This window comes from Toxotes jaculatrix, chromosome 9 (genome assembly GCF_017976425.1).
Source record: "Toxotes jaculatrix isolate fToxJac2 chromosome 9, fToxJac2.pri, whole genome shotgun sequence".
Lineage (NCBI taxonomy): Eukaryota > Metazoa > Chordata > Actinopteri > Toxotidae > Toxotes > Toxotes jaculatrix.
The window spans coordinates 4,979,267-5,004,679 of NC_054402.1; the positions used below are offsets into that span (position 1 = coordinate 4,979,267).

Genomic DNA, 25,413 nt, shown 5'->3' on the forward strand with positions numbered 1-25,413 from the left:
TCTGCTTTAATACAACATGAAAGTCAAGTTTGCAGGGGGAATCTGTTGCACATCTGAGCAAAACCTGAGAAGATAGAGAGCATTGTGTGCCAGTCCTTGAATAAATTTCCCTAAACATAGTGAAACCCATGTTTTTTTTATATATTTTTTTATATGCTTTTAATAGGCACAGGTTAGGATCAGGTGCTGTGACCTAAACATGTTTCCATGTCCTTCAGTTAATACAAATACACTTATGACAGAGAGACAGGTATCCACTGTTAACAGACAATAACTTGTTTACAAAACCTTTATTCTCACAATTAACTATCATGGAAAGAAAACTGAACTAAAGAACTCACAAACAGTTACAGGCATTGAAAATACACCCTGTGTCTACTTAAATAGAATGCAGTACATTTCCCCAATATGTGCTTATGTTTGCAAGTATGAGAGAAACGGAGCAAGAAAGAGTGGAAGAGTAAACGGTCTTATCAGGGATGTGCAGGTCCAGCCCAGCCATTCTGAGTGCGCGTCAGAGGGTGAAAAGAGCGCTCGCTACTGTGCTGGTCTTCTGCCTAAAGCAGCCGCCACCACAACCACCCCCCACAGGACCACAGCATACGCAGGAACAACTGGCTGACTTAAGACAGACACAGTGATAATTTCTTATGTGGCTTACTGACCCACTCTTTGCTCTGCTTCCCCTAAATAACAGAAAGAAAGAAAGAAAGAAAGAAAGAAAGAAAGAAAAATATCCTTTTCCATTATGTGTACCAGCAAAAAGGCAGTTTCCAAAATCAGGCCACCAATCATTATTTCACAAAGGAAAGGTGAGCATTCACTCCATTGGTACTTCGATAGTACTTTGAAAATTAGTCTTTCACAGGGAAGCAAATTAACAACAAAAAAACACACAAATATTTCACAAAGAAAAAATTCAGAGCTGTTTGTTGGCTGTACAGAAACAAAAGAAAACTTGCAAACGCAAGCAAAACCAAAACACAGACCACAGGCTCCTACTGGGCAGCCAGTTTCCTTATGTTCATGATCAATCTCTTGCTGTAGTCCTTATGGTCAACAGGCTTCACATCCATCACCGTAGCCTTGATCCTGGATTCATCCTGTCGGAGAAAACAATAAATAATAATAAACAACAATAAAGCAGTGGGTATGACATAAATTCACTTCTTTCACAGTGAAGCCCAGGGTCACAGAACAAGACGTGCTTTCTCTGTGTTTAACACTGACCTGTATAAGGCTATGCAGAGCATAAAAGAATGTATGAATTAGCTTTTTTTAAATGCAAAATATATATATATATGTGTGTGTGTGTGTGTATCCTACAAGCTGCAAATTGTAAAAAATCATATTTGCAGCGGATACATTAATAATCATCTGGAAACAGATGCGGACATCTTCCCATCTTCTGTGACAAAATGGGTAAAAGTGAGACGTTTGTACTGGATATCTGAATTGTGTTGGCATTCAAATTAATGTTTCATAAAAAAAAAAAAAAGGCAGCTTTTAAAGCCATAACCACCTCTACAGCTGTCTAGACAGGGGAAGGTCGTTTCGACCAGGGCCATTATTCTCTGCATTTAAACAGAGGTTACACTCGTTTTGTCTCCATTAAACCTCTGCAGCTGAAGTGGGTGAAATGTACATCATCTTCCTTTGAACTGGTGCCCACATTCTTGAAGAACAGCCTGTTCTATACCAGTCCTCTCTTGTTTGTTTTGTATGATGCAAGAGAAGTATTCACGCTAAAGACCTAAATATGAAATAATGGGGAATTTCATCATCACAGTTTGACAGTAGAAAGAACAAGAATCAACTGTAACACTTAAATAAATATAGCCTGTGGAGTCCGTGACCAGTATCAGTGCTATGGATTATTTTTTTTTAAGTTTGGGTCATGCAGGTACATGAGTAAACAAATGAATGTGAGCAATGCAATACACATTCCTACCACCAGTTTCCCACTATTACACTATTAAAGTTAGCTTTTTGATACAATAAAAGCAGGATTTTCTTCCCCCAACATCAAACATAACATAAAAAAAAAAAACAAACAAAAAAACAACGCTGAATAAGGACAAAGAATTATTAGTGATTTTGTTGAATCCAGATCCACCATATACACTCACAGTAATGTTGACTGCAGTTGATGAGTGGGTGAGTTTAGACGAGGTGTGTGTGTGTGTGTGTGCGTGTGTGTGTGTGTGTGTGTGTGTGTGTGTGTGTGTGTGTGCGTGTGTGTGTGTATCTAAGCATCCAACATCACACAGCCAAGTTGGGTGTTGATCCACACTTGGACAACCTGTGCTGGGCCCCCTACAGCTATGACTGCGAGTGTGTATACACATGAGAACGAGAAGAACAACACACAAATTTGCTGCACTGTGACCTTTTTCTAACAACTATAAACTTGCCAGAAACACTTGCAGCAAACAAGAGCCAAGGAAACTAGCCAATTCATGCGAGCAAAACAAGGCATCTTATCTCCTATATAGTCTTTAAAAGAGAGCAGCTGGGATGAAGAGTGAAAATTCACACAGACGCTCACACACTAACATCTAATGAGTAACTCCGAAATTTTCTCCTTAAATCCCTATATTACATACAACCTATATATTTGATCCCTGCTACACCAGTGGTTCTTTCCCAGCCTTGCAAACTGGTTAAGTGCAATTGATCTTTGGTGGAATACAAAGCCAGCAGTACTTCACTCCTTTTGACATTCACACCCTCACACTGCACTGTAACCTAAGAATAGTGTAACAGACTCCATCGGATAATTAGCGACGGCCGCATCATGTCAGGATTTATGAGCGGGGCATGAGAAATACTGCAACAGGAATGGATACGTAAATCAGTTTCAGTGTCTCGATACAGCCTACAGGGACAATGAGGCCTTAATAACATAACATCAGTTTAAATATTACAGCTGCAGCTCAAGATCAAAATGAATGTCAATATTTTGAATGCTTGCATACAACATTAGTGTTGATTTGTGGGAAAATAATGACACTGTGCGTCACGCCCACACATAGCAACTGCACATCGCACCTGTTTTTACAAATAAACTGTAATTAATCATCTATTTTGATTCATTAACATCAAGTAAAGCACGTTAAGTGACACAGTTTTAGCTTCTCCGTGCCACTGTATTTCTATGCTTAAAAAGACTTTTCTGATGCCAGAATGAGATTGATTATAGCTGGACACACTTGAAGGTTTTGACTTTATCCTCTATGGGACGTTAGTAGCCTCCATTAAGTTTTAAGCTTTAATAAGAACTTCATGTCAATGTGGTTCAGTGTGATGTGGAGCAACAAATGCATCACAACACCTCAGTCTGATGGACACCAGTGCCCAATAAATCTTGATCTTTCTTGATGACAACTGCAGGGTCATTTTCTCCTATTTAACAGTTCACTATCATAACAATGACAGAAAACAAGTTCTTAGTAATATGCTGAATAGGGCTGCAATTAAAATTTATTTTCCACTATTAATTAATCATTAAATTAGATTGTTTTTAATTCACTGATTGAATGATTGTATAAAATGCCAGAGAACTGCGGAAAAAGGCCCATCACATTTTGACGTCTTCAGGTTGCTTGTATTGCTTGATATTAAATTTAGAGAAAAGCAGAAAATCCTCCCATTTCAAGCTGGAACCAGGTGAAAGTTTGGTATTCTTGCTTTAGAAAGTACTAACAGTTCACCCTTATCAAAATTTCTAACTGATCTCCTTTCAACTGTTTGACCGTGTCAGTTTTAAAGTAGTGCATACATATGGCCAAAAATCTGAATTTAAAAGCACTGAGTGTATTCTAAAGCTGTAGTGGGCTTAAAGGTGATAATTACCTCAGACTCCTCATGTGACTGGCAGGTTCTTGATTCACATATAAATGAAGACTATAATTTTCTCAAATGTTCTGTTAAACCTTGTTAGAGAGTTTTTGTCAAAACCTAAGTCTGACTCTGATACAACAGGGTGGATGGCTTTTAAGCACCTGCTTTATCCCACATCAAGCCTGCACAACATTGTTCACACGACAACATACGAGAGCATGTCACAATGGCTGGCTTGTTGCATGGAAAAGGAGAAAATAAACAGAAGGAGGAGTTGCAGGTGTCTCTGTTTAAGGAATACGGGGTTTGCAGCCAATACCTGCTTGTAGCAGTGCCACTGGCAGTTAGGATGCTGAGCTGAATGTGACAGACACAGTGGCCTCTTCTGTGTGTTAAAGGCGGATGCAGCCTCTGGCTCAGCTCCAGACTTCCTGCTCAGAGTCCCAGCCCAATCAATTCTTTTATGTGCTTCCCTCAAAACAAACCTCTATCTGTGTGGCCTACAGGAAATGGTGACCGCGACTAATCTGCGTATGCACCCTTCACAAAGCCACTGAAAATGAGCAGCATTCGAGGGCAAACACTCGTTTTTTCTTCTTTCTTTTTTTTTTAAAGAGAGGGTTCTGTCAGTCAAAATGAAAGTTAAGTAGTTTTGTTAATGAATGGGAAAACTATCAAAGACAAAAAACACAACAGCTAAAACACAAAGAACCTGTTTACGTGCTATGCATTTTTAAATTACAAAAGGAATGACTGTGATTTAAGGGATCTTTTTTTTATCCCTCCCCACACAAGTTTATTTTGCACTTTACGACCGTCTCGACAGAAATCATGCTGTGGTGGCATTTTATCAGACCAATTAACGTTCCTGGTTTACTTACGTTATACGTTTCTAGCTTCACTCTGTTGCGGAAGACAAACGTGTTGAAGTTGGCTTGCTGAAAGACCTCATCAAAGGCGCCTTCGTTCTGAAATTGAGAAAAATATGATTGCCTCAATTTCATTGCAAGAAGCACACACGCTCTTTTAATCAAATGTTGGTTTCATCTTAGTCTCAAGTGCAAACTAAAATAGGTGTCTGATAACTGATAACTGACTCCTGTGATTTTCTAAGTAATTATGCCTGGAAGGAACAAAACACAGTAGGTGTCTTTAACAGGAATTTGTATAAGATGTTTGGCAGTTACAAAGGCTGAGGTTTAGGTCTTTCTCTGGCTATTTCCTGAGGAGAGTATTATATTCAGGAAGGGGAGTCTCACCGAGTCCTTGAGCTGCCCCAGGTAAGCCGCATTCTGGCCCAGGATGGCCTCTGCAGCCTCCTGGAAGCAAGTCACCCACTGGTTGTCCCCATAATCTGCAATGTTGGCCTGATGGATCAAACAGAAAACAAAAGGCAAGAGTCAAGGTGTCTTAATCCGTTTGACAGAGTTGTTGCTGGGTGCTTATATATATCATGTGTTGTTAACTAACACGTCTCTCCGCATTTAACAAATCATTACATCCTCTAATTAGCCTATATCCTGCTTGCAAGCCTGGCAAAACAGGCAGAAACGTGGTGCACTTGTGATACATACAGTGGAAGCAAATTCACAGCTTATGCTACAGCTTGTTAAGAATAACAATATGTCGACTGCTGAGTGGTACAAAACAAAAGCTGCTTATTTCAGATGCCTGGCTTCAACTGCTCTTGATGCTGACTAAGTGAGTTTTTGTATTAAATGTTTAGTTTTGTTTTTTAAATAATGTTTGTTTGCAAAGGAGCTGATAAAAGGAGTCTGTATTAGTGATCATCTGTAAAATGACAGTATGGGAGCACAGTATGGAAAGCTGCAGCAATTAACCCGACACAGCTCTGACGCAAGTGTAAAGATAATCTAAAATTAAGTCCTCATCACACCCTGTCACAGAAACAGCAGCACTGGCTTTAAATGTTTAACTACAAAGAGCAAATTGAGGCAATGTTGAACCACAGGGGGTGGACCATAAGGCAAAAGAATGGCTTGAGTCCCAGGAGACAGGAAGATGAATAAGGACAGCGAGTCAGGAGAAAGACAAGGCAATGAGAAGGACTAGAGGGCTGACTACCAGGGGAGAGCAGGGACTGAAGGTATGTGCATCAGCATTTATGCTTGTGTGTGCGTGCATGTCTGGCACAGCTGAAGAAGAGTCAGAAGGTTTGGGAAACCCACTGTTGAGTCACTTACAGAAAGGATGAGGCGATACTTGAAGTTGGGGAACTCTTTGTCACACTTTTCACAGCGGAACATGCCATTCTGTTGGTCTACCACTTTTTTGTTGCAGTCTTGGCTCGGGCAGGCCTGGTAAAGGCAGTTTTCCTTGCGCAGGTACACTATGGTAGCAATGCAGGTGAAGTAGTCGGCCTAAAAAGGAATATAAACAAACAAAAATCTATTTCAACAAAAGTTCAGTGCCAAATAAAATTACTGCAATGTGCTTCTTACTAGATGCAGTCAACCTTTGTGTTTTGTATGTTAAATATGTTGACTCTTGAAGACCAGGAATAAAACAGCATGAAATTAACATTAAGATGACATTTTCAGGAGCGTGTTGTGGAGTATGTGAACAGTCAGAAAGCAGTAGATGCACAGGTTACACTCACAACCAGAATCCCAATGGCTCTGACACAAATGCAAACTAGAGAGGTAGCTGCTGCTTTTGTGAGGAGGAAGCAAGCTTTAGAGACCGTCTGCATGTAAACAGCCTTCAGGAAACATTCCTAGTCAGCATGGAAAACACCCAAGCAAGCGTCATGAATTTCACATTGGACAGAAATAGATGAATATAAAAAAGATGCTGGGGATGTGCTGTAATGAAGAGATGAAAAGCTTCAACATGTTGGCAGATGAGTCACATCACCTCTCCTCATCTGGAAAGGTTTCCTCATGCAGGCCCCAGTGCACACAACAGATAGTTGTCACACCCTAACAGCTGATTGTTTTGGACAGAGGCCTCCCGTTCTACCGACCTCAGCATCGACTGTGACAACAGAGAGGAGACTAGGCCTCTGAACACTTTGACAAAGGCTAAAGTTGCCTGTTCGGGGTCAGGGAGCAGAGCGGCAGGCCTGCCACCTTGCAGCCTTTGTGTCCAAGTACATCAGCCAATCATTAATGTTGCTATGGAAATGCAATTACATGTACTGTGAAGAGTCACTCGAGGCCACTGGCATCTGTAATTAGAGTTTCTAATGGCAGAAAAACCGGCAGTAAAAAAAAAAAAAAAAAAAGTAAAATACAGATTTCAAATATTTCAGCACTCTGGCCATTCGGTTTCATTTCCACTGTCAAGAACAGTTTTTTTTAAGAATTTCTACACAGTCAAGAGACACACACTCTTGCTAATATTTCTAACATTTACTAAAGAAATAAACCAGAATGCAATTTTATTTTCAAAAATAGAACATATCCCTAAAGTACTTTGAAATCCATTCTTTACTCTCTCTCTTCTCTGACCATTATGTAGTGTGAGACAGGATTTTAGACCCCAATTAACTTCAAAAACAGGACAATTGATACCTCATGTCACTTCGGATAAATGTGGTAAATGTCAGCAAACAAAATAAAGGAAAAACATCCTGTTCAAACACACACAGTCATAGTTTTTTTTTTTTTTTAATTGCTGTTTTGATTTACCAAAAAAAAAAAAACATCCACCTCTTTTCCAAAAAAAGAGGTTCAATTAATCAAGTAAATACCTCTTCAGTTAGCATGTTACTGACCAGCACTGCCTGAGTGGGAGGAGGACAGAGGGTCTTGTTTCTCGACTCTGTCATAGGCCTTTACAAATGAGTGTCAAGCCAACAAGAGAAGGGTGACTATTTACTGTCAGAGAGGGCACAGGAGCAGTGTGGAAACGAAACTTGAGATTGTGACACAAAGACTTTGTGACAGGGGCAATTAATTGCAACCGACTTTGGTTGGGGGATGGGGGGGGGGGGGGGGGGTATTGAGAGGCCTGACCCCCCGTGCCCCTGTGTATGGGATGTCTCAGAGGGGTTGAGGACAGCCTCAGCTCAGCTCCTTTGTCAGTACCAGGCCTCATGACATGCCTTGCTGAGGAGGAGCAGGAGCCTCTGTGGCCCAGGGTCGAACCTTTTCCTCCTGACCAGCAGGAAGCTAAAGCCAGGAGAAGCCTTTCACCTGACGGGTGGTGGGGGGTGCTAATGACTACAGTCAGGATTTGGGGTGTGGAATTTAAGACAGAAAAAAAATAACAACATGACACGCTTAAGCTAAATTGAAGGCCCCCAGATGATAGAATTGCTGAATAGCTACATTAAAAGAGGCATAAGGAGGTGCAATAAGCCATTTAGTATCTGTGACTAGGAATCCTGCAGTGCTGGCCATAGAAAAGAGAATTATGAGGGCACCAGAAGTAGGACGGGGTCACTCACAGCCTTGGGCAGCTGACACGAACGCACAGTTAAACCACAGAATAAAAAAAAGCTGAAATTATTCACTCACCAAATGTATTTTTCACTTAATTGAGGCTTACAGATAACTGCTGCTCTTGTTTAATCCATGTATTTTAGCATTTCTTTGTTTTGTAAGTAACAATGGGCTCTTAAGGCTTCCTTGAGCTTCCAGCTAAACAATAAGTCCCACACCTCCAGTGTCTTGCTCTTTTCTTTTACAGCCAGTGCATAATTGCTGTTCTTCTGCCTCTTTGGTGCCCTATCATGAAAACTTGCATCTATTAATTGTCCTGGTCTTAATGGGATATTTTCATCGCACTGTGATGATTACTAATGTGCGGAGCATGTTAAATTACGGTAAATTACACAAGTTAAGATCCCTGCGCAGGTCACATTATCCGCCTCAGTCAATTCATACACATTAAAAAGAACACCCAGTATTACTTTACTTATCTGAGGGCAGTAATTTCATTACAGAGGGCAAAGAATAGAGCCTATGTAATCTCTGTAATCAATACCAGAGATAAATGTGACTTTTACCAAGAACACACACCAAGACTGTGAGAGGACACACACAATGCAGGAGGATTAATGGGCAGGAGATAAAGAACCTTTGTGGGATCCAATTTTAAGCACACATACCTGGTGGCGCAGTGATTTTATGAATCAGTGATTATGAAGATTCATCACGTTGACTGTCAACCGAGAATACCTTTGCAAAGCAGAGCTAGAGGTGACAAGGTTACACTGCAACAGCCTATATAGACCTGCACTGTGTACTGTGCGTTTTTTAAATAACAAATGCAGCTTGACTGGGAGCACTTTCATATTTGTTGATTGGGATTCAACACCGGCCTTTCAGCTTGTCCTTGAATATCTCCAAAGAGTCACCCTTGAATAACAATATGCGTGGGGTTACCATATCTTGAATGTTTCAGTGCATGGCAAGGCTGAGCGTGTGTGTACCTTGTCTCCATGTCCCAGGTGCTCGGTCTTAACGTCAGACAGAGACTTCCAGTTGGTGTTTCCTCCCCCGCTGCCACCTTTCAACTCCGTCAGAGACAGCCCATCCATGGCATGGCCCTCCTTGTCATACCTATGTGAAATAAAGCGAAAACCACTTACTGCTGATTTGACCACAGCCACAGTCAACTGAGTAAAACTAACTTTGCTGATTAACTGTATGCTCCATAAATAAATGGCCAGAAAAAAAGCAAAAAAAAAAAAATATGCATCACAATTTTCCAACATCCTATTTGACACATTCATATTGCTTACTTTGTCTAACAGCCCAAAGCCCAGGCATTTAGTTTAATATCACAGGGGACTGAGATAAACAGAAAATATTCATATTTGAGAAGAAGAGACATTTGAATATTTGGCCTCTTTGCTTTAACATTGACTTAATCTAAATAGCTGCCAATTACTTTTTTGTCAATTGACCAATCCATTTATCAGCTTATCATTTCAGCTCCATACAGATAAAACAGTACTCCACTGACTCAGTGCTCCAATCCTAATATTATTCCACATATTCTTGTCGGCCAACATCTCTGTCGCAGGCTTGGGTGGGTCATGCTAGTAGCAGCTAATGTAACCTCAAGCAGGACTGGTAAGCTCACTTCTTTCTAACTTTACACACACTTTTTTTTTTTCCAGAGCCAAAAAAAGGCTTTAGACAACTTCTTTCATGTATGCAGCTGTGCTCCCACCTGTAAAGAGACTTCACTGTGTAAAATCAGTAGAGTCACCATTTTAAGTAAGTAAATTCTATAGTACTTCACTGCATTAACGTACTAAAAATAAGAACCTAAGCTAGCTGTATTTCCACTTGAGAGATTTGTATTGTTGGTATGCAGAGGTCCACTTCTGGACTGCAGCACTATTAATTTTAATACATCCGAACCCAAACAGGAGGCACAATACGCTGCTGTTCACATGGCTGTCAACAGACTGCAGGCTATCCAATTAACAGTTAGCTTAAAAAGAAAAAAAAACCTCTTGTTCTTGGCAGAGCATCCATTTGTGTTTGTCAAAGCAGGAGCGGCTCAGCTGAGAGCACGGCAGGCTGAGAGGCTTGTGAAATGAATCAACAGCAAAGGGATAGATGAGCTCACCGGGGTCAGGGCTGTTACGGAGATATCAAAAACCCATTTTTGCCCAGGGTTCCAGAGAATTCAGGGAAGACAAGAGGAAGAGGAAGAAGAAGGGGGGAAGGCGAGGCAGAAGGAGAGGAAAGACGTGTGGAGGTAAAATGCAGTAGTAGAGGGGGAAAAAAATGACAGTTTAAAATGGTCACAGAGATCAACACAGCTTACTAATCTTTTGGCCACAAGGCAAAGTGGCACACAATGGGGAGGTCGGGCTGTAAATACAGGGAGGGCATGCCTTGCTCCTGGAGGCATGACTAATTGAAAATATCCCCCATTAACGGTTCAGACTGTGGCCTGAGCAACGCACAGGCTGCCAGTTTCCCATTCCCAATGACAAATGTGAGCAATTCTTTATGGTGGCACCAATTTCCTCACCAGTGTACCTGCACTGCGGTGCTTTAATTGTGCCTGCACCCAGTTAGAAACTTCAGGGGGAAAAAAAAAAAAAACAGATGATCAAATCAAATCAGACTTAATGGAGATACTATTTTCTGTCATAGCTCAACATCTCTCCTAAGACAGATGTTCTACGGAGGAGAAACAGGGCTGAGATGATTAAAAATGTTTCACACTTTTAAAGGTAAACCTGCAGACAAGTAGACTAGTAGGGCTTCACAACGTGACACGGCTGCTCTGGACTTCTGACTTGACAGATACCCAGAAAGAACTGCAAAAGATTCAACAAGATACCAGAGTGAAAGCATCCGGTTTTAAACCTTCTGCATCATCACAGTCAGCGAGGAGCACAGGAAACAGAAATGGCACAGAAGACAGTGATTGTGATGAAGGAGACAAAAAGAGGACAAATTAGGTCTGGCAGAAAATGTGCAACAGTCAACTGAAAGCAGGCAGAACACAGCTTAGAGCAGCGTGGCTTCAGCGAGACAAACTATCTGCAGGAGAACAGAGGTAGATAACTGGATTCTGGCAGACAAGCACGTGCATGCCATAGACATGTCAAATGTCAATGTGTCAATGAACAAGGACAGAACAGGAGCAGAGACATGTCAGAGGAGGAGGTATGAAGGGATGAGGGGAAATTCTCAGTAAGCGGTGCTCTCAGCTCCGGGCTAAGGCTCTAATGCCTCAACTGAGAGCGGCAAACGCACCACAAACACGATTATTCCATGTAGTGCGTGACATGGTGTTAGCCACTTCATCTGCAATGACGGGCGTGTGGTCAAATACGGACGCAGCAGCAAGTAGTTCCGTATTTACAAGGAGCCATAGTTTATTCAAATGTTGAAGTGGATAAAAGGTATGTTCTCCTTTATTCTAATTTAGGCAGAATTACAGCAGTGGTTTTATTTCTCCGTACAATGGACAGATCGCACAGGCTGCAACAGGAAAATCATGTGTTGGAGAATAACAGAGCAGGAATACAATCCAATGTTTACATGTCGTCCCAGCACCTTAGGACCGTTCCGCATGCAACAGGAGACTGTGTATGACAATGGCTGAATTTAAATGAGTTCGTCCTATACAGAGCTCTACAGAGAAAGCCTAACACAGAGAGACAGAAAATTCTTCTGACTGAAGGGGATTTAAATGGTGCCATCACGATGCGAACTGTTACTATGCTGCGTTTTAGAATAAACATGACCTCAGAATACCTGTGTTAATAAAGGATATCGTATTGGAAAAGCTATTAATCTGTGAGACAGAGTGACAGTTTAAATCTTTGTAAACCTTCTGAAAGTAAAATGCAAATCTATTCCTGGGCAGTGTATGCTGAAGAATAAATTATCTATAGAGCGTGAAAAACCGGAAATACTGCAACTAACAACCATTTTCACTATTGGTTGTTAATCCGCTGATTATTTTCTCAATGAATCAATAATCAAATGTCAAAAACAAAACATATAATATAGTAAAGTGCTGATTAAATGAGAGCGCTGTATGCCACTGAGCCGATCCAGTACAGCATCTCTGGGGACTGAGTGTTTTTTGGCTAAAGGGTACTTTGACAGTGGTGAGTGAAAGGAGAAAAGCTGCTTCCTATTATTCAGCAATGACAGAATTCTTCACTTTGTCAGACACCTCTGTTGCCACATTTGGCTCAAGACATTCAGTAAGCCAGTTACTAATTAAATTCTGCTAATAACTCAGTAATTCAGCCAGCAACTCTACTCCTTTTCTCCACATCAGTAAGGCACTGTGAAACATTTGGGTAAAATAACAGTCTATTAAATAGTGAGGCATCATGTTCACTGGACGAGAGCTTGTTTGCTTCTCGGCTGACACAATAACTGCCCTAACTATGTGCTGCGTGGCCTGTATATGTGGAAATACTGGAGTCACGATAAGAAAGAAAGTGTCAGCTTGGACTTGTGTGACTAAATGAATTAATGGTGAATGTCTGAGGTTGATAACACGAAGAACTGAGAATAAACATGACAAAAGTGTCGCTAAAAGGAAAGAGAGTGCCCTGCCTGACAGTCTGGGCAAAGGCAGCACAGCCATCTCTAAATGTGCTGTTGCCACCTAATGGACAACTGCCTCCACACAGCCAGACGGATGAAAGTGTAAATGTGAATCCGATTTTTATACTGATAATTTTCATAAAGAACTTGCTGTAGATGTTTAGTTGGCAGCCTGTGTCAAGCAATCTCAAAAACAGGGTATGAGGGCATGCAGCACACGCAGGCTAACAGCGCAATAAGACCCCAGATTAACCCGAGGATCAAGATAATTAGTACACAGTGCTGCATTCTTAGCTGAGGAAATTAAAGCTATTTCCATCTCTGCAAGATTAATTAGAGTGACATTAAAGGGATACTACTCAGCTTTCCATAGCAGAACACTGAAAAGTGCTGAGCGGCACCACTAATGCTGTGCATGAGTTTGAGTCAACAGCCCACCAAGGATAGACTATTCATTTGAGGAAGTCCCAAAGGTCTGTGCCAAAACACAATCAAATTAAGACGCCTCCGCATGAGTGAAACAATGATGTTTCAGCAGACTTGGCTGTACAGTAAAGGCATATTTTTGTTTGGCTGAGGGAGAAAAGGGTTTGGGTTCTTCGGCGCGAGATTAAAATATAATCATCAAAAGATGGATTCGGAGTTGAACTGATGTGCTTCCTTGTTCTGTTTTCCATAACTCACACCTCGGCTGACAGAACATTTATTAAAGGAACACATTTCATGGACTGTTACCATCCTGAAACCCAGGCTTATCACCAACACAACAAAACACACATTATGTATTCAACAGCTAGCAGTCTTCCAATGAAAACACACACTGACAACTTACTTCTCATCACTACGTATCATCTCGGTAATGCAGCCGTAAAATAAAGATAAATAACTGAGGAGGCTATTCTCTCCATTCTCTTCACAGCATGAAGCTGGCTGTGTTACGGCACTCAGACACGCTGCATAACGATCTTGTCCTCACCATGGTCCTCACTTGGATTGACTTGGATCGAGAGTAATGAGTCCAGTCTCGCCTCTCTCCATCTGTGACTTCTAAACTGGTCATTAGTGGACGCCTGGAAACCTGCAGGAACCCTGTGTCCAAAGATGACCCACATGGGCCAACCCCTCTTCTGCAGTGGATAAACCAACACAAGGATTTAAGGATCATTATCTCTAGCTGTCCAACAGAGAAGCGACTGGGGGAAGTGGGGAACAACCTTCTGTCATTAAGCAGAAGAGAGCAGAGGAAGTGTGAAACTTCTATATTACAGCAGGGATGTGGAAACTGATTCGGGACTTAATGGTCTTCAGGTAAAAGAAAGCAGAAGACCCAGGAGTGGTCCTTATAACAGAACATTTTCTATCACTACACAATATAAAATAATCCCATTACAAAAATGTTAATAGCAATTCACAGTTGCTGGGAAATGATATGTGTGTGTGTGTGTGTATATATATTCAGAGAAGCCAGAGGCTAGTGCTAAAACTATCATCAAGAAATTACCATAAGCCAAGACATCTGATTAAAGAGGCACATTTGAGTGTATTTTGTGATTTGCTTCTTTCCCACCTGCAAAGTAGAGTCACATTTCACTGCTCTGATTATGCAGATCAGGTCCTGTGATCAAGTATAAATACAAACAGCCACATTTGTCAAGGGGCAGGAGAAAAACTGCACTAAACCTGTCGCAAAATAAATCTGAACCGTTTACAGTCTCTTATTTGTCGGGGCGGAGGAGGCACTGGGAGGTAAATAAATGAAAGCGTTTGGATAGAATCAATTGGATCTCTACTCACAAAATACAGACATCAGCCACCGTGTCAAAGAGGAAGGGCAGGCATGGCCTGTTTGAGCAGGATCTCTAGGGAGGACGGATCAATCAGTTTGCCACAGTCCTGCAGGGAGGTTAAGTATCAGGCCCCCCCCCCCCCCCCCCCCCAAGTCCATGTAAGCACTACCTCATCTATCAATCATGTGCCAACCTGTACTACTTCATACGGCCATTTCACAATGTGTCCCTATAAACCTTGACACTGACCAGGTGATGTCTCAGTTTAAAAATAGACAACAAAAACTTGAAAAATGCCTTTTATCCACACCTCTGGCACAAAGACATTAAACAGATACAGTGCAAACTTATTCCTGGTCGTATTACACATCGGGGAGAAGAAATAATTTAGGAAATGAAGAATCGAGGAACTGGCACGGGAGCCCCAAGAAAAGATGAAAGCTTTAGTCTTAAATGCTTCTCTATTCCTTTGCAAGAAAAGCCAACAGAAAATCTTCAAGGAATTAGAGTCACATGTCTTGATTGTGTTAGTGTATTACAATGCAACTCTGAATGTGGTTGCAGTACTTCTAATAAATTCAACTATAGTGCAGTGCGCATGAGTGCATTTGCACAGATAACTGCTCTGAATTTAAGGACAAAGATATATTGGCTAATTTCCTCATAATCCTATGTGTTCAAGGGAAAACAAACATGAAAGAACATATGTACACACTACACAACCACACACACCGAGATAAAAGAAATGCTACGATCAACATAATCACACTGAAATGAGTCTGGATTTCATTTCATCTGGAAAGGCGATTAGAGGAGTAAAAAACGCATTTCCACAGATTAAGTATGATTTCCATTTATATGTAATGCTTCATTGAGGTACCCCCCCCCCCCCCCCCACATTGTGGCTAATGGGGGAAAGCTAATCTTGATAATGAGAATCAGAGCATGCACTCTCACAACTTGGGAAATGGAAACACGCTGTTTAAATCCTTCGAGTTCTTAAATTTCAGCAGTAATACTTGCATGTGAGTAGTCGGCTTCCACTGGGTGAAATAAATAAGAAAAAGCCCTCTGGCGTTAAATGTGTACCCATGTTTTATACCTGCCATAAAAGCACTTTGTCATGAGTATACTATTGCTAGGACATATAAGCAATTTTCTGCACTGCATTATCTATCAACCTCGGGTTCACTTACCAGCCTCTGAGCTTGTACGCCTCTGGGATGTCTGGGTTGATCATCAGGGTGCTGCTGAAGGATGCAGAGAGGGACCGGCCTCCAAAGTCTGAAAGTTTTGCCCCCTTAATGGCTACAATGGGCTGACCAGAGCCATCAAACTTTTCTGCCTACACAAAGAAGCAAAGGGTAGAAAATGATTAAAACTTCTAACAAATACAAAACTATGAGCACATTAATTGGTTCAGTTCAAAGATTAGTGTCACTTTTTTTTTGTTTCCTTCATTTTCAGCTTCATAGTTCTTCAGTGCTAACACTACAATAACCCGAGGACACCAACTGAGGAAAAACAATAACGGAGGGAGGAGGGGGCAACAGTAAAGCCTTCGGAGATGAGGAAAAATATCCCCAGCACTTGCTGTTTGGCATTGCCATTGTTCTTTATAAACTATACATCTTGTGTGCCTCAGCATGTCCCTCTGGAAAAGGGGTATCTGTCAAACAAACAAACAAACAGGGAACACTGTGCTTCTTGTCAGGAGGAAAGAAATGGAGGAAAACTCTGCACAGTCCCTCTGAGCCACAGGTAAAAATCCACTGCAGGAGCACGGTTACTTCATCACCCAGTGACAAGGAATTTAGTCAACGATTTCTGCCTCCATTAAACACTGCAAACACTGATTCTGAAACTGCTGAACGGTGATTGGTGACGGCATTGAACAACATTTTTAATACATTGCTGAGACAGAATCACCAAAAACTGAAGATTAGAAGCGTCACACGGGTAGTGTCTATTACAGGCTCTTGCACAGCAGGTGCTCGTGTCGCTGTGTTCACCCCCTGATTGTGTACTCTAGCTTTAGTTCGGCTTCAAAGACTCCAGACTCAATGGCCTCAGAATCTCATACGTCACATAAAAAAAGGGTCTTAAAGATCAGAAAATTTCACAGATCGTCTCTGTGCAAACACAGTCATTTTCAGATGATGATTATTAACATTTGGAAAGACAGGTGTTCTGAGAAGAAGGCTTAACGATTACAGTGAGCATATCCTTGCTCTGTAAGGCTGATTTCAATCAGCCATTTAAAAAGCTTCAGACACAACATCTCCCGCCCCATTACTCGTTTGCTCCCCGTCTAATGTCTATACTCACGTCCTCTCCCCACAGTGTGACAGTCACCAACTTCCCGGACATGTCCAACAGACTGAGTGTCCTCTTGGACACTTCCCTGTTGGTCTTTGTTGTGAGGCGGGTTACCTCCTCCACACTCTTGCACACTCCGATCACATCTGTAATGGAAGACAAATAAGTGTTGCACGTTAGCAGAGGAAGCTGGCTTTATTTTTCTTTACTCACCTGAATGATTCACTGTGTACAGCTGTGGCACCTAAACTGTGTCGCACCCAGTTTATGATATTGTCAAAAAGCCCGTAATTACATTTGGTTCATGCTTCCTGGCAAGCTGATCGGTCTCACATATACATATCATAAATATTGATTCTGCCGTTTATGCCCACAGGTCACTCTAGGTCCCATGGTTTCCAGCACAAATTGCCTCATGGGAAATAAGTCATTCCTTCATTTCATACAGGTCACTGGCCTGTATACCAGGCACTTGCATCCATAATGTAGGAGAGAATCCATGAAATAAGCTTTAATTTGTTGACTAATGCAATCAAAAAACTTCAGGTTTGTTGCTGACTGGTATGCGTGAGAGAAATTACTCAAACAGCAGTCGTCATTAAAAGAATTACGAGCAGGCTCCTTATTATTACTTCTTTTTACCTGTGACAGCTGGTTCTCATTTTCTCATCGGCTCTGCCATAGGGCCCAAAGTCAATCTACGCTACAGGCTATTACTGCCATCAGTATTATTAATACCACTTTTATCTCTCTGCTCGTATACTGTAATTACCTCCACCTCCCAGCATATCCCGCTCTACTTTCCACTACAAACTCTATCCTCTGCTTATGATAGTTTATTATTGGGTGCTTGGGAACACCTCATCTGGAGTTGGGGCTCTGGCCATCGGTTGGCTGGTTTGTGCTTGTGCTTTTTTTTGCAATACACAGCGCTTGAGAGAATTATGACACATTTACACCTCACGGAGCCCGAGCCCTCCATAAAGAAAAACAATGTGCACTTACACAGCGGGATTTAGAGAAGACACAAACATAAGCCACCTGTAGTTTGATGCACGGTGCATTAACTGATGTGCAATGACGTTATCGCTCCCCTATGCACTGTATTACACAACTCTGCTCACTGTACATTAGTTCAGGGCACAGCATACATAAGACATCAAAACAAATGTCTCATGAAATTAGCTGGCAAAACGTGGCCACCGTTCAAACAGAACAAACGGCTCATATTAAACGGATCATCCAACTACAACAATGCAGCACAGGAACAAACTGAGCCTCAAGCTCTTTCCTGAAAGGGTTTACACGGCCGGATTCTGAGTAATAAACATGGGACAGTAGGTAGCAGGGCTCGATGGGTTTCTCAACAGCAAAAGTCAGATTCTCAAGTCATGCAAATTAGGCTTACATATTGAGTGGAAAAACAAGGCCATTTTACCAGCTAGTCCTTCATTTCTAAGTGCTCTGTTAAAAAGGACAGGATTATCAGAGTTTGGTTTTAACCAGCTGCTTGTGTACAGTATTTAATAGTGTAAAATAAGACTTTGTTAGGAGGCAGAGCAGGTTTGGAGGAATAGAAAGGGCTGTAACTAAAAAAATCTTTATTAAGCCCCATTAAAAAAAAATTTAAAAACTACTTTGAATCAGCTACAGAGGCAACAAGCTGAACACGGATGAACAGATCCAATGTTTTCATTCCTCCACCGTATATTTAAGGACTGTAGGCTAGCTTCATTAAACATCTTACATAGGCAGTTTTATACTGTTGCATTCACCCATTCTCTTTGTTATATTGTACGAGGAGGGTTTAAAGTCAATTGTTTCACTCTATAAATATCTATCAGCATCTGTGTAACAAACAGCCAAGAAAGAGGTCTGCAAACTGGAAAAAAGCATAACTTGGAATGTCAGGAGACTGATGTTCTAATAAAAACATCAGGCTGGAGCTTGACTCTGCACATTTTTTGCTGATTAAATTTCAGGGTTTTATGTTTTATTTTTAGACGGTATGCCATGTCTCTGCACAGGTAGTCAAGGCCGCAGGCTGTTCACTACTTGAATCTCAAAATACAGTCTGAAAACGTGAGAAAAATCTTACATGTGGCTGATGTGATTTAATGACACAGGCCTGGGTTCAGAAATGCCCCCTGCAGACCATTACATGTGCTCCTTACCAACAATGGCATCTTTCTCTCTGTTCTCCAGGTCTCCAATGGAAACAAAGTCACACTGCACCATGGGAACATCGCAGCTGTCATCGCAGGGGATGACTGTGGACTCTCCATTGAGTGTCATCTCGTAGTCATTCTTCACCGATGTGTACTGTTTGTTGGCAATCTTCAGGGAGCCCTTGGAGATGTAGTAGACCTGGCCCATACAGATGGATGAACCACGTGTTAATCAGAGATCTGGGGGAGAATTTCACCTGACTGAATGGTGCAAACAAGATACGACTTCAGACAGTTGGGGAAGGGGGGGGGATCAACAAAGGCTGGCAGATGATCATAAGCCGCTTATTGTATGGGTACAGTGCAGCCAGATGACTCATTCATAGTCTCTGTGGTTTTAACTCAAAGTACTGGCAGCTGTTGACAGAACAGTCTGTAGCCAAATCCATCTTTAACAGCGCAGTGAAAGAAAGTTTTGATGGCAGATAATTAGGACACCTTGCATCATTATCCGGAGGAACATCTCACCTTGCCAGTCTCAATCAGGCTGTAGAACTTGTCCACCTCTTGGTTGAAACCAGTCACTCGTATCTCTCCCTGTCGTAAAATAAAGTCTTTGGTTAATATTAAAAGTAGGTCAGGCACAGTACAGGCTTTCCAGGATCTTGTAGTTTATTTACATAACATCAAAATACATAATGAGACCACATTAACACTCACGCTCTCATCCACAATCTCCATGGAGAAGAGTTTGCCATCACCACGAGAGTTACTCCATGTGCGGATGGTGCTCTTGTTGGTTACACGAGCGCGGATGGTCCACCTATCAGACAGAGACAAGGCCGAAGTTATTCACGTCAGTGTCGCTCGCTCATTTCCAGGGCCCCTCGTGAATTTAAACCTTTGCATCTGTTTATTCATCCATTCACTCATTTATTTACAAACTCAACCTTTTAATAATCTGCCCCCTAGTGGCGCTCTGAATGAATGGCAATGTGTAAAGACAACACTGATCTTTACTCGTCTCTTCTGCAACAGGCTTTTAAGGGACATCTGGATAACTCAGGGCAGAGGAAAGCATAGGTGTAGCGAATGACATTAACAATGGCTGTCACAGTTAAGTATGCCAGCGATTCACCAGGACGAGCCCTGCACTTGAATTCCTCACCAGAGAATCATTAATTATGTTATCAGGAACACCTGTGTTTGGCAATTCAACATGTGCTCTGAGAAAGGCCCAAACTGTAGAACTGTGCAGGATTCAGGTTTTGACATATGTCGCAAGAAATAACTCTCTTACCCAAACTTTCACAGTGGTATCGGTATCGTTGTGGATAATTCATTTTAAGGAATCTCGCCTTCCAAAACCTCTTCCATACATTCTTGCGATACACAAACTGATAATGATATATTGGCCAACAGAGAGTTTTTTTCTCTTTTGGACACGAACTAATAAAGATTTTTGGTAAGGATTCTTACTTTTTTTTTTTTTTTTTTTTTTTAAATTGTGACCTTGTTCTGTACTAAGCAGGATATCTGCATTTTGCAGCACAGCTTAAAGTTTCTGTGTTCACTCGCTAGTTTTATCCTTTTGGAAATTCTCTGTAGCAACTGTCAGACAAGGTGAACAAACTATGTAGGCACTGACTTCAATATCTTTCACATTTCTGTTCAGCAATCTCCTGTTACTTATCGGGCAACATATACACAAATAACAAGATGTCAGCAGTGAGGAAGTACCAGCTGATACTATAGGCCAATTTAAAGATATGGTTTATACAGATAATGCAAAAAATATTTTCACTACCATTTCCAAAAGAATAGAACCCAATACAACACGACAAACTATAGTTTCACAATGGCCAGAGTTAATTCAGCACCATATAGCATGAATCTGTGTAGGGCTATTGTACAGAACTGCATTAAATTATTTAGGTGTTAGTGATATTGTGCCTTACCTCTTCAATGTCTAGCTTCAAAATTTAATGCTTCATGTGGTCCTGTTTGTGCTTAGCAGGTTGTTGCTGCACGTCTTTATTCTATTAAATTACAGCAATGTGCTGTGACTGTTCCAGAGATGGCAAATATACAACCTTTTGACATAACACTTCCCACTGACTGGGAAACATACTCACTTGGACTGGTATGGGTTGAGGCTGGCAATGGGCACAACTTTGGAGCTGCCCCCTGGAGTACTGGGCACAGCAGATGGGGCCTTCTTCCCAAAGTCTCTACTGAAACCTCTGTTCACTGTTGGAGGAATGAAGAGAGAAATAAATGATCCATGAAGAGCAGTGATGGAGAGGAGTCAAGAGGGAGCCACATGCATTATTCAGAGACGAATTACAAAAATCCAATTTCTTTGGATTGCAACTGTGATCACTGTAATTATCTCACTTCATGAGGGAAGTTTCATCAAAGAAAAACCTAATGACTTAATGTAAATTTATCACCGCTGATCACACGAGTCGAGCGAGAAGAAAGACTCAAACAGGAAACAAAAATCTCGTCAAACCAAGTTGTCGGAGATGTGTGATCCAGCATTTCGGCGAGAAGGATGATTCACATTTCACAGAATCAGGGCAGAGTGTGAAATGCTATAACAAACTAGAGCTGCTCTTCCCCCAGAGAGTGGTGCTGCCTGACTTTGAGATTTTCCGTTTGAACAAGCTCTGCACATTTGATTTGTGTGCATCTCACGCGGAGGATTAGAGTTCAAAGTGTCCACTTAAGTCCTCCCACTTTGCCAACCACTGCACTTCTGGTAATTAAGCCTGCAGATCAAGCAGCACACACACAGAAATGAACAATGACTGTGCTGATGAGGAGGGTGCTTGCCACAACCTCAATTCCCACATGGCAGATTAGAGGGATGAATACCTGCTATGACACACTGGAAGACAGCAAAACCCTTCTGACAGCCAGATTGCACATCTCTTCTGGTCCAAGTTATTTGCAATGCTGTGATCCACTGCTTATCTTTTACATGAACAACTGCCAGTGTTTCAAAAATAAATCTGTTTGTTCATGGGGTTAACATACACTCCCCCAGTAGTCTGTGCTGCTGTATATTTGTTCCTTTGTCTCTTCTACTGTGCTTCCAAAAAAAAAAATAAACACAACGACTGACATGCACAGGCAGAGACAGCTACCCATCAACACAGACTCATAGTGGTTAAAGTTTATGATTCCAGGCATTCACATGAAGGGTGGGGGGTGGGGGAGGGAGCTCTGCAGAATTGTGAGTGTCAATAACACTGAGAGAAAAAAATAACTCTTCAGAAGGGCCCGAGAAAGCTAAAAATGAAAATGTTTCTCAACGGGGCTGTCAAAATTACTTGTGTCCTGTAAATCTAAGGGTCACCTAAATTATGGAAAGCAGTAGAGAAATGCTGCCATCTGGTGGGTATTTATTAGCTTTTTCTGCACAGTGCTTTTCCACAAAAAGTGTGACTTCGTAACATTTAAAATAAAAAACCTGAACTCACTTTCGTTTCTGTTTTGTGGCTGCAGTGGAGCGCGGCTTTCATGGGTTGGAGCGGACTGCGGGCCTTTAGCCTGACCTACAAGAAAGATTTGACATTAGGATTGGACCAAAATGTATGAATAATGTATATCCAAGTATCAACAGCACCTCAAACATATTCACCGAGTACTGCTCAGTAAGTTAAACATTGATTATTCAGCAAGTAACAAACATTATCATTATGAATTGTGCTTTGGAGCCTTACCCTCAGTGTAAGGGGTCGGGTCACCTATTTTCCCAGCAACATCTTCAGCAGACTTGATGACATCGACTTCCAAAATGATTACCACCCGTCTGTAATGAGTCATCTCCATAAACAGCAGCGAATAGCCTCGTATGCGTTTTTGATATCTCCTCATGTTTAGCTGTTCAAAATGCTTCCAAATGTATGTATATTTAAAGTTTACAGTAAAAACAAATATTGTATTAGCACAATTTTTGTCACATATTCCTCTGCAATCTACTCTGTAATGTCAAGATATGCACAGAAACACCACACACCGTCCATCCTTCAGTACATTGGTCACATGCCTCTTCAGAACACAGATGCAGTTGGGGGCCAGTTTGTTCTCCTCCGCCATGTAGTTCAGTTGGGTGGAGAGCATGAAGGCTGCAGAGAAAAGAAAGGAGAGAATCAGGCAGGGGCCACACAGCTCGATTCAGCCAAGGGGCTCTTGAGAATAACCACCCCTATCAATGGCCATCATCTTTAACCCCACCACGCCCCTCCTACATTTAGTGTTTAATAAAACAACTTACAGGACAGAGTGTGCCGTCCGTCACTCATCATCACCCGAAAGCGAGCTGGACCGTTTCCCCCATCAATCTTGCGAATGTTCTGAAAGGTGATTTACAAGTGACACTGTTCAGCATATTCAAAGAAACATGTTTGTCTCACCAAGCATTACATTTCTTTGATTGTGTGGTTCTGCATCTTATGACAGCACTTAGTTTAGTTTTGGTGTATGGTACAAACGTAAACTCTATGGAGTTTCTCATACAGTTTCCTGTTTCCTGGAATCACCCTTGCTGCTGAATTTGTGTGGTGTGGCATCCGCCTTAAATAGCTGCTTACTAATCGTGTTCAGCACAAATTATACTTCCTATGCAGGGTGTACAGGATGGACCAGAAGATTGTATTTTTTTCTACTAGGCTGTATTAGAGAGCACAGTCGGGTATGGGATGTCAGCATGGTTTAGCAATTTCACTGTACAGTTAAAAACTAAGTTTCCTCATGTGGTACGGCATGCCATGAAGGTCATGCGGAGGAATGAATATCAGTCCCTCCAGTCAAATTATGAGGAGCCGGTTCTCGGGAAAGCACAGAGATTATTGGCCGAACCATCTCATGCCACGTATGAGCTCTTACCCTCTGGCAGACGATATAGTTCCCTAGTGTAAACTCAACTGTTTTAAAAACTCACTTGAGCCTACCTCAATTAAAATTTTAAATAACGCTGCTTGATGCTGCGGGGGCTGTTTGATAGCTCATGGTGTTCTTATTACCGGCTGTGTAATTTGTGGTCGTGATCTGCCACACAGTGTGTTGCTTGTGTTTTTGTTTTTTTTTTATTACTATGGAGGCAATTACACTTGTGGCCATCACTTGGGCCCATGGAAAAATTTCCCCATGGAGACAAAGAGTATTGTAAGGTATCATACAACATATGGTAGTAGTTTGAATTAAAAGTTTTATGTCGTGATTTGAAATGCATTTTCAGAGATTGTTCCACCCTGAAGAAAATCAGTGACCCAGCCTTGTTTTGATGCCTTTTTTCTGTTTATGTGGTGTCAACCTGAACTGTTACCAGATACAGAAAAAAAACCGACAACTTAATCGGCAGTTTTTGTTGTTGTTGTTGTTAATTACTCACCACCAACTGAAGCACTGCGTCGTTGCTAACGTTGCCATTTGACAGAGCCTGTAAACACAAATCGTTTGTTAGCGTCGAAACATTTCCCGTCGAGTACTTTGCATAATGTTTCACATGTAAACATTTCGAGAATCACTCTTCTCCCCGCAAAGTGAATTGACCTTCATAGCTAAAGTTAACGTTGGACCTCAAATTTAACTATTGTTGGCTAGCGTTACTATAAAAGATACAAACGTTAACGTGACTTAAACGTTAGCGTTAAACCAGAAATGACTGGAGGCTTCTCCAGTTTAACAACGTCTGTCGAGCAAAACTGCACCAAACCGTCATTATTTTGTGGTTTTGAAAATCCCGTTTTAGCAGAAAAGATGAACCTTACCTCTATCGCACCCTCTGAGAGCTTCGTCATGTCTGCCGAGAGGTGATTTAGCACCGAAAAGACAAATTTATTGAAATATTAGCTGCACAGCAAACTCGTCGCTTCTTCCACTAACACGGCTCTGATAATTGTTTCTATCCCGCCAACAGCTTGGACAAACGCGCCAAGCGTCGTATGTGCTGCTCCAGTTTCCGTTTCCGGTCACAGATCTGAATTCAGTTCGCAGTCTCTCAACACCGTCAGTCCTATTGCCTGGTTAAAACGGTAAAACTGACCGGAGACCAGCAGCACGAGAGTCAGCGCCAAATCACAACGTGACGTCAGGAAAATACTGCGATGCGTTCAAAGACCCCGAGAAAATGGGAGATGTCAGACTCCAATACAACTCTTTTTTTTTAAAGGATACAAAAATAACCGGTGATGGCCGTATTTTTTTTTTAATTACAGCTTTTGAAAATTATGGTATAGTGGATGCATTTTCAATTTAGCCATCACGCTGATATGC

General features: G+C 41.6%; 1 protein-coding gene across 1 annotated transcript; it reads right to left on the reverse strand.

The window, feature by feature from the left end:
- Positions 1 to 273: 273 nt before the first annotated feature.
- Positions 274 to 25,062, reverse strand: rpa1 (replication protein A1). Its single transcript, XM_041045604.1, has 17 exons — positions 24,909 to 25,062; positions 24,530 to 24,577; positions 23,414 to 23,492; positions 23,156 to 23,264; positions 22,860 to 22,948; positions 22,617 to 22,691; positions 21,264 to 21,378; positions 19,849 to 19,951; positions 19,657 to 19,725; positions 19,135 to 19,327; positions 16,970 to 17,106; positions 15,838 to 15,986; positions 9,245 to 9,374; positions 6,048 to 6,224; positions 5,103 to 5,210; positions 4,725 to 4,811; positions 274 to 1,103 (listed from the first exon to the last, which is right to left on the reverse strand). Exons 1-17 carry the CDS (start codon positions 24,936 to 24,938, stop codon positions 999 to 1,001), a joined length of 1,803 nt encoding a protein of 600 aa, XP_040901538.1. The 5' UTR covers positions 24,939 to 25,062; the 3' UTR covers positions 274 to 998.
- Between the last annotated feature and the right edge of the window lie 351 nt (positions 25,063 to 25,413).

Excerpts from the sequence above, each read along its gene's own strand:
- rpa1 (XM_041045604.1), bottom strand. The coding sequence starts at position 24,938 with ATGACGAAGCTCTCAGAGGGTGCGATAGAG. Across the intron at positions 23,493-24,529 it reads ACGCAGTGCTTCAGTTGGTG|AACATTCGCAAGATTGATGG; the intron begins GTGAGTAATTAA and ends ATCACCTTTCAG. Across the intron at positions 19,726-19,848 it reads TGGAGATTGTGGATGAGAGC|GGAGAGATACGAGTGACTGG; the intron begins GTGAGTGTTAAT and ends ATTTTACGACAG.